Source organism: Perca flavescens, chromosome 1 (genome assembly GCF_004354835.1).
Source record: "Perca flavescens isolate YP-PL-M2 chromosome 1, PFLA_1.0, whole genome shotgun sequence".
NCBI lineage: Eukaryota > Metazoa > Chordata > Actinopteri > Perciformes > Percidae > Perca > Perca flavescens.
The window spans coordinates 11,685,779-11,694,858 of record NC_041331.1 but is presented as its reverse complement, the minus strand read 5'-3'; the positions used below and the strand labels follow the sequence as shown (position 1 = coordinate 11,694,858).

Genomic DNA, 9,080 nt, shown 5'->3' with positions numbered 1-9,080 from the left:
GTACTCTTATACATTTTCTCTGCCCATGCTTGTTGGTGCTGTTATCGGTTGGATATAGTCCAGGTCTTCTTGGCTCTGCTGTCCGGTCCTTCGGCCCCTTCCGCGATGTTCACGCCATGCATGAAACACATTGATTCTCCCCACTCCTAGGCCAAACAGCAGTTCATTACTGTCTTAGATCTACAAATTAGATCTACAAATTGTTTTATGATGTTCATATTACTGACACATCTGTGTGTCTTATCTTTTCTGCTGACCTAGGAGTGATGTGAGCCAAAATCATCCTATGACCTGAATCTTACCTTTCAGTTATTTGCAAAATACAGATCACACAGTGGCTTCGCTCTCTGCTCCCCCCGATCTGAGAGTCTTTTTAATCAGCTCAATTATTATACCCGGCCTGGTGCTCCCTTTAATATAGAGTCAGATAGTCCTCTCATTGATACTCAGGAAGAGCTACTCCCTTTCAAACTTATCAGGTCAGATGGCTTTTCTCTCACAGGTTGTCAGGAAGAGGAGAGAACGAAGACACTCATGATTTCTACACACATTTTCCACAAAATATTTCCTACAAGATGCAGCCTAAACAAATACCATCTAAATGTGTATTGTGGAAGTTGTTTTCCCATTAGAGTAAAAGAAGACATGGAAGCAAAATGGACAAAAAATCTCTAAATTAACCACAACGTGTAAAAAGTGTCCTGCATTAAAGCAACACTAAAGAACTTTTCCCGCTTCCGTCCCCCTACAGGTTAGAAGCGGAATTGTCCATTACATTACGTTGTCCAGTTCATTCGAACTACAGATCCGCTACCCGATCTGGCAAACTTGCATAATGTAATGTAATGGACAATTTTGCTTCCAACCTTGTGGGAAAAGAAGTGGGAAGTGGGAAAAGTTCTTTAGTGTTGCTTTAAAGGGGAACTATGCCGTTTTTTTTTTTTATTTACCTTAACTGAACAGCTTTGGAGTCATTGGAATGGTTATATGACTTTTTTCGGGTTGAATGGTGGTCATCTCGCTTCCCCCTAGCGCCTGTGTGCGGAAAAACAACCCTTACGGCCTCAGCGTCAGGAAGTATCGCATGATATCAGGTCTCGCGATGTAACAAATTGCTTTAGGCACTGCACACATACAGGAACCGGCTAGCTATAAGAACAAGGTAGTGATGGAGTTTTTCCACACTATCGTCATGGCTGAGCCGGCAAAAAAGAAGCAGAAAGCTAGGAAAGCATTGTCGGAGGAACAGAGAAAGAGGAAACAGCAGACTGACTGCGTGAGATTTTTCAAAAAGATTATTTGAAGTGTTATTTATTCCAATAACACCAAAATAATTAAAATGATTTATTTATTATTAAACAAATTATTAGTTAAACTATTTCCCTCTCCTTGGTTCTGTCACTTATTCTAAATATATTTGAAACTAGTAGCATTGAAAACATGCATATAGTTTCCTTTGCTGTTTGTGAATAACCTGGTGAATACTAAAAAGTCTCTGTGTGAACTGATTATTTTGTTGAGTATTTATTAAATCTACTGAACAATTGCGCAAGGGAAATAAAATAAGTTCTTAAGGTAGTCAGAGTTGTGTTAATATATTTAACGTTTAGTTTCAATTTCTAATAAATAATTATTTATTAACTATTAGGCCTTTGTTTTCTCCCCTTGAGCCCCATGCCGCCCAAAATGTCTGTGATCGTCCCTGGTCTGCTGGTTTTACTGACTGCTGAGTGTTTAATAGACTTTAAATTTCTCTGTGGTGCCAGTGAGAGCAGATTGATGATATTTATTGTATTTACTATAATTGAAGTGTTATTGAAGTGTGTAAGCAGCTTTTCACTGTGACAGTTGTTCGAGGTGCAGTTTAAAGATCTCCTCAGACATATTTCAAGATGGATAATAATGCTCTGAATAATAATTATAAAAAATATATGTTTTTCCACAAAAAGTTAAATGACCTAACTAAAAATGGTTGGGGTAGACACCAGCTAATTGAGTTCGAAGTTGCTCACCAGTTACACCATTCTAATACAGAAACCTTTCACTAAAATCACAAAAAAAAGTTACAGATGCATCAATGTTTCTGAAATAGAGAAATGTTCTGTAAGACATGTGTGCGTTATTATGGAACCATAGACCGTTCATTTTACAGTCAATGTATGGAACCCTAGTAACTTCTAGGAAAGGCCCGCCCTACGAAGCAGCTCGTTTGGTTGGGGTTAGGCATTGGCCTTGAGTGGTTAAGGTTAGGATAGCCTGTCTGAACGTTCTGGTAGCTGCCAGAAGACAGAAATCTGAATCATTCCGAATTTTGCTTACCGAAATATTTCCAATCCATCAAAACGTTGCTGAAATATTTTGTTCTGGTGCTTTCATGGACTCTCTTTGGGCTTCTCCCTTGACTGTATGCCTCCACGTCCCCCCGATTGCCTGCGAGCTTCTCCTGACTATACGGTAATTTGTCTACTGTGCGACAGAAAGTTGCGTGGTTATGACACAATCGTTAGCGTATTTTTACAAGAATGCCTGCTACGGGGCCATATGGAGCCTTTTATACATTGTCTTTAGAAATAAACAATGGACAAATAGAGTCTTTAAATGATTCAGATGTAAAGTTATTCGCTGTCAAAGTGACGCCAAAATGAATGGGAGTCAATGGAATGCAGGTGATGGCTTGTTAGCCTTAGAATCTCCCCATAGGAGGTAGGCTACGCCTTCCGGATGATCGCTTACCCCCTTGATGTGCTGCAGTAGGCTACCATCTTCCGCCACAGCTGGTTGTTGGTGATGTAACGTACTTAAGTTATAAAAGCTGCCGAAAACAGGAAGAACGAAGAAACGACAAAACCGTTATCATCATGATTATCATACTGTCAAAGACCGGCCTTGATACTGTCTATGGGTCATAGACCGTGATGGGAGCGGGAGGAAGGTGGGTTGTAAACGTAGGGAAGAAAATATCACCACTCGTCTCCGAATCGGTCATATTCTCAATTATTCATGATATAAAAGAGGCAAACACCCAACTGGAAAATGCACACACTCAACCAGATGGAAACAGTTGAACACATAATACCAAACCCAGAGAAAGAAAGCACCTTACAGACACTTCAGAGAGAAAGCCTCCACAACAGCAACCAAGGCATGTCATAACATTATTACGTTTTTAAGAGAAATTGAATAGTAAAGAGAATCCCGTTTTTTATTTGTTTTCCGTTGGTTTTTTCTGCATTTATCTCTCGTTCACACTCCAGTCCAGTTGGTGGCGGTAATGCGCCTGTAATTGGTTTGCCAACCGCCAATAAACCATGAAGAAGAAGAAGAAGAAGAAGAAGAAGAAGAAACGACGGTAGCTTAACAATGCTCTTGTGAAGAGTTAAGAGAAAGAGTAAGCTGTTTAGTATCGTACATAACAGTAGATTCGGTGTAGTCTTTTACGCGCCATGGACAACATGTATCAGCCCGCCTCGTCAGACACCCAGCCGCCTCCTGTCTATAGTGGCGGCTACAGCGCGAACAGAGCCCCGCCGAGCAGTACTCAGCCGGGCCACACTGCTCCCCCGTGGACTCCTTCCCAGGGGTATGACGCTCACCCGTATGGGTTTAGGTGCGATTTTCCAGCACAGTCTCCCGGAGGAGGAAGTTTCGGAGGGCCCGGCTTGGCCCTTCCGTATGGATTTGACCCCTCCGTACCCCCGCCTCCTTTCGGCTGTCCGCCGCCCGGACACTTCCCTAACATGGTGCCCAGCGCTCCGGTAAACATATACAGCAGCAGGGGAGCGTTTCCCCCGCAGCTAAGACCCTGTCCTCAGGCTACGGGCTATGCCCCGGACCGTAGTCAGAAACAACAGCACCACTATGAGGATTTCTCTGCGAGTGGAGCTCGGTTTCCTCCGCAGGGTAAAGATGACCGGATTCCTGAGGATGAAACGGTCCTTCAGAGGAGGCAGGATCAACAGTGGCTCGCACGCTTCCTACAAGACAGAGAACAAAACTCCAAGAGCCTACAGGCCCGGCACAAGACGCCCCACAGCTCTGTCCCGGAGCAGAGAGCGGCTCCGTGCAGCTCCGTCCCGGAGCAGAGAGCGGCTCCGTGCAGCTCTGTCGCGGAGCTGAGAGCGGCCCCGTGCAGCTCTGTCCCGGAGCAGAGAGCGGCCCCGTGCAGCTCTGTCCCGGAGCAGAGAGCGGCCCCGTGCAGCTCTGTCCCGGAGCAGAGAGCGGCCCCGTGCAGCTCTGTCGCGGAGCTGAGAGCGGCTCTGTACGGGGCAGCTCACATTGTCTCCCAGCTGGCAGAGTCCTGTGAAATTCTGAGGAACAACGTGGAGAATGAGTGTGTTTGGGCCAACTCTTATTTAAAGGCTTTACAGGTGAAAAGAGAGCTACAGGACAGACTGGCAGTCCTCGGTGCCAGTGAGTGTTTAGAGAGCTGGAAAACTAAAGTATCCCGTGTTGCTAAGAGGAGGGCCCGGCTCCGCAGAGCCAGGAGGGAGCTCCAGCTGGAGCAGACCGAGAGAGAGGAGCGCATCGCGGACAAAGAGGCTGCCATAAACACATGGAGGATGCAGCAGATCCGCCTAGTGGAAGAAAGGAAGAAGGTTAGTACGGATGTGTCAGACGATTCAACATGTACTCATGTTATGTCTACACGGGCACAGGAGAAATATAAAGCAAACTCACGCATGTTATCCTAGGGTTGCCACAGCCTGCAGACGCAGAGCAACATTAGTATCACTAAAGTTAGGCCTCCTGTCTGCTCACTTACATCTGCCTTCCTTCCGGACATATTGAGATTAACATTTTACTGTACTTTTGTGATTCAACTGAAACGGAGAGAATCCCGTGCAGTTGTATCTAACCGTGCAGATAGTTTTGATTTGGTTTTGCCCTGGTTTTAAGAAATTAGGTTTGTGCCTCTGTTCTGGAAGTTTGTGGCATGCAAAGCATCATTTGTACCTATTTTTGTAACTGTTGACAGTTGATGTCTGGGGATATTTATTCAAATATTATTGTAAAAGCATTCAAATTAGCCCATTTTTCTCAAATGTGTTTTTGTGTGTGTGTGTTCAGGAGCTGGAGCTGAAGCTGGCTGCAGACTCTGTCCTCTGCGAGGTGAGGAAGAAGCAGGCAGACGTGAAGAGGATGCAGGAAGTCCTGAGGTCTCTGGAGAAGCTGCGCAGACTGAGGAAAGAGGCAGCGTCAAGGAAAGGTGAGAGTGACCGCGAAAAACACACCAGTGCAAGTTTAGATTCATCCTTCTCCTCTCTCTCTCTCACACTCTCACTCTCTCTCTCTGTCAGTTCATAATGTCATCATTGTGTGTTTGTTTGGTTGTCTGTTGCAGGTATGGTGACGGCGCAAGCGTGTAACTGTGTGTGTGTGTTTGTTGCAGGTATGGTGATTGTGTGTGTGTGTGTGTGTGTGTGCGTGAGAGTGTGTGAGTGAGAGATTGTTGCAGGTATGGTGACGGCGCAAGCCTGTAACTGTGTGTGTGTGTGTTTGTTGCAGGTATGGTGATTGTGTGTGTGTGTGAGTGAGAGATTGTTGCAGGTATGGTGACGGCGCAAGCGTGTAACTGTGTGTGTAACTGTGTGTGTAACTGTGTGTGTGTGTGTGTGTGTGTGTGTGTGTGTGTGTGTGTGTGCTGCAGGTATCGTGACGGAGCGTTCCTGTGATGAGGCGTTCAGCAGCCGCCTGCAGCAGCTGAGCGCTGTGATGAAGAGGAGGACAGCGGTGTACTCGGCCGAGGAGAAGGCTCTGATGGTGATGCTGGAGGGAGAGCAGGAGGAGGAGAGGAGGAGGGAGCAGGAGAAACGAGGGAGGAAGGAGCGGGAGAGACAGCTGCAGAGGAAACGCAGAGCGGACGCCATGCTGTTTGGAGGTAACAGCAGTATGATTCAATCCCGTGTGTGTGTGTGTGTGTGTGTGTGTGTGTGTGTGTGTGTGTGTGTGTGTGTGTGTGTGTGTGTGTGTGTGTGTGTGTGTGTGTGTGTGTGTGTGTGTGTGTGTGTGTGTGTGTGTGTGTGTGTGTGTGTGTGTGTGTGTGTGTGTGTGTGTGTGTGTGTGTGTGTTTTACACGTGTGTGTGTGTGTGTTTTACACATGTGTGTGTGTGTTTTACACGTGTGTGTGTGTGTGTGTGTGTGTGTGTGTGTGTGTGTTTTTATACACGTGTGTTTTATATTGTTTGTTTCTCAGATGAGCTTCCTGCCGACTCTGTGCTGCAGCCCTTCAGACAGTATTACACCGAGGCCGAGCGCTCTCTGCACGCTCTGCTACATATCAGGTTGGTTTTCATCTTCGCTTCACTGTGGCATAATAACAATCATAAGACAGTGTTACGGTAGCCCAAACAGGACAGAGCAACAATTCCCAGAAAGGGCTCGATTCATCAGTGCTTCTGCTTTCCTTCTGTAACTAAATAAAATCATGTGGGAACACATGTGGGGGAAAAATGGCATGACTTGCCTTTTTTTAATGACTGAATAGGGTTAGACGCTAATTAGTTTAAACACTGGCACCGAGCCCCTAAATCTGGTGGCCAAAGTACTTTTTTTTTTTTTTTTTTTTTTTTTTTTTTTTTTTGGTGGACCAAATGTAAACTTAAACAGTAAAAACGATCCAAGTTCTTTTGTAAACCTACTCTTTCAGTGTCTTAGTTTTTATTTAAAGTATCTAACAGCCAGAGAACTCAGAGTCCTGCTACAGTAGTAATTTAAACAGGCGTCCCTAATAGTCCCTTGCTTAGGCCTCTGCGGGTTATAAAGCAATTTTACTTTGGGTGACGTTATTGATCTTACAAGTGAGTGTGACAAACGTACACAGTGATATCTGCTCGTGCTCGTTGACTCCAGGGAAATGAGTTTGGTTGTATCGTTAGTATCCAGCAGGCGAGGTTTTAGTTTCCAGATAGACGCCTGTAGCCCGCTGCAGCTTACGCGGCTTTCCACAGACTTTAAGTTGGGCTTTTATTGTGAAGGGTATAAACCGAAGAAGTGAAGCTAGCATTACGCTGGCTGCAGTCAAAGAATTTCTAATAAGGGAAGAAGTTCCACTCTCTGGATACTTCCCGCGTCTGAACTGGTTGCAGTTCCACTCTGGTTCCACTATAGGGCGCTTACGGGCGAGTGCAGAATGAATGGTGGTCTATGGAGCTATAACCCTCCAAAACTTTTCTCAGGATATAATTTTTTGTCTAGTAATTTGAATGTTGCATTCGAAAGGGGAGGCAAAGAAAATACAATAATAAGTGTTTTTGTTCTAAAAAGCCTTTTAAAATTTCAATGACGTCATTGGATAGATATACTGCTTTAAGGCAAGCTCTGAGTCACTTCCTTTTTTCTCTTGAGGCATCGACAACACCGCTAACAGGTTGGGCTCTCCCTGTCAATACACATGCTAGAAAGAGGTCTGCTGATGTTTTAAAGACCACGCCGAAATATTCACTCTGACGTTCTGGTTCCGCTTCAGATGCTGTCAAGCGGGATCTCTGGTCGTAATCAGTCCTTCACTGACCAATCAGCGTTCATTAGCAGAATGCTAGCATGTTATGGGCAACAACGACTCAACCTGTAAGAAATCAAAAGGACCTAAGTACTCGTTCATTCAACTTTCGACCTATAATCCATGATGAACTTGCAAAAAGTACAATCACATCTGAGATTTCTCATCGGCAATCAGGCAAAAGAGACAAATATAGCCGTCTAGAGACCCATTCATTTTGCACTCACCTGCCATCACCTCCAGTGGAACTCTGGTGGAACTGCAACCACATTAGGTACAATGGGGATGAACAGGGAGTGAAAAGGCTATCCGTAGACGGGCTTTGCTGCAGTATAGGTCATAAGCCACGCCCCTCCATGTTGGCAGATGGGGCATTGACCACACTAACAAATGAATTCAACCTTTATTCATACTCAACAGATCATCAAGGGGCGGCCCTGATTTACAATGACGTCGAGTTACAAACACAGAAAAGGAAGCCACACCATCATAAGAACACAGACACTAAAACCTTTTTGAATTGGAACAATTATTTGATAAATAAATTAGGGGGGCGGCCTCTAGCTCACCCAGTAAGAGCGTTCGCCCCTTGTTGGCTGAGTCCTGCGGCAGCGCAGGTTCGAATCCGACCTGCTGTCCTTTGCTGCGTGTCATCCCTCATCTCTCTCCCCCTTTCATGTCTCCCCCTTTCATGTCTGTCACTGTCTAAATAAAGGGAAAAGCCGCCTGTCATCCCCCATCTCTCTCCCCCCTCTCATGTCTATCCACTGTCACTGTCTAAATAAAGTGAAAAGCCCCAAAAAATTATCTTAAAATAAATTAGGATATTTGGGATGCAAAAGAAATACAACTATGTAAAGCAATTACAAGTAGAAGGTTGGTCCAAAATCAGATTTCTAAATTGTCCAATAGGCACAAGTGAGTTGATTTTAAGAAAGTGCAGTAATTTGTTCCAGGGGTCGAACATGAAGTGAAGGCCAGTCAGCAGAGCGAGTCTGATAATGGTCCTCTGAGTACCAGAGAAATTCTGTAAGGTAGTGTGGTAGTTTGATAGATAAAGCGATACCATTGAGTATCCCGTCTCTCTTTTTAGATGGAGAGCGGACCGAGCAGCATGACCAACACCAGGAGCCTGAAACTAATCCTTTAGTCAACACTGCTGCTACCATGCTGCTAATCACATGACCTGGAGGAGGACATAATAACTGGTCGTGTGTTCTTTTTTTCAGGCGACAGTGGGATGCTTTTGTGGTTCCTGCGGATCATCCAGACGGTTCTCCGGTTCCTCAGGGTTGGGTTCTGCCCAAGGACCCATCAGACCAAGCCTGGGCCTCTGCTCTGCACACCGCCCACTCCGAGGGACACGGCCCACTTTGATCCAAGTGGCACGGCCCACTCCGAGTGACTGTGACAACAGCCAGCAGCTGGCACACAGCTGTAAGGAGAAAGCCAGCTGAAGAAGACCTGGAAATAAGACTTTAATGAACAGAAAAGTTGATATTAGTTTGTTTGTTCCAAACCCTCTGTTGAACTTGAATAAGAAAATGAGATAATAAACATGTGATGTGTTATTGTCTTGGA

At 45.2% G+C, this 9,080-nt stretch overlaps 1 protein-coding gene across 1 annotated transcript; it reads left to right on the top strand.

Moving 5' to 3' along the window:
- Nucleotides 1–3,277: 3,277 nt before the first annotated feature.
- pdcd7 (programmed cell death 7) lies at nt 3,278–9,080 on the top strand. Its single transcript, XM_028578684.1, has 5 exons — nt 3,278–4,595; nt 5,068–5,206; nt 5,648–5,878; nt 6,195–6,282; nt 8,729–9,080. Exons 1-5 carry the CDS (start codon nt 3,444–3,446, stop codon nt 8,874–8,876), a joined length of 1,758 nt encoding a protein of 585 aa, XP_028434485.1. The 5' UTR covers nt 3,278–3,443; the 3' UTR covers nt 8,877–9,080.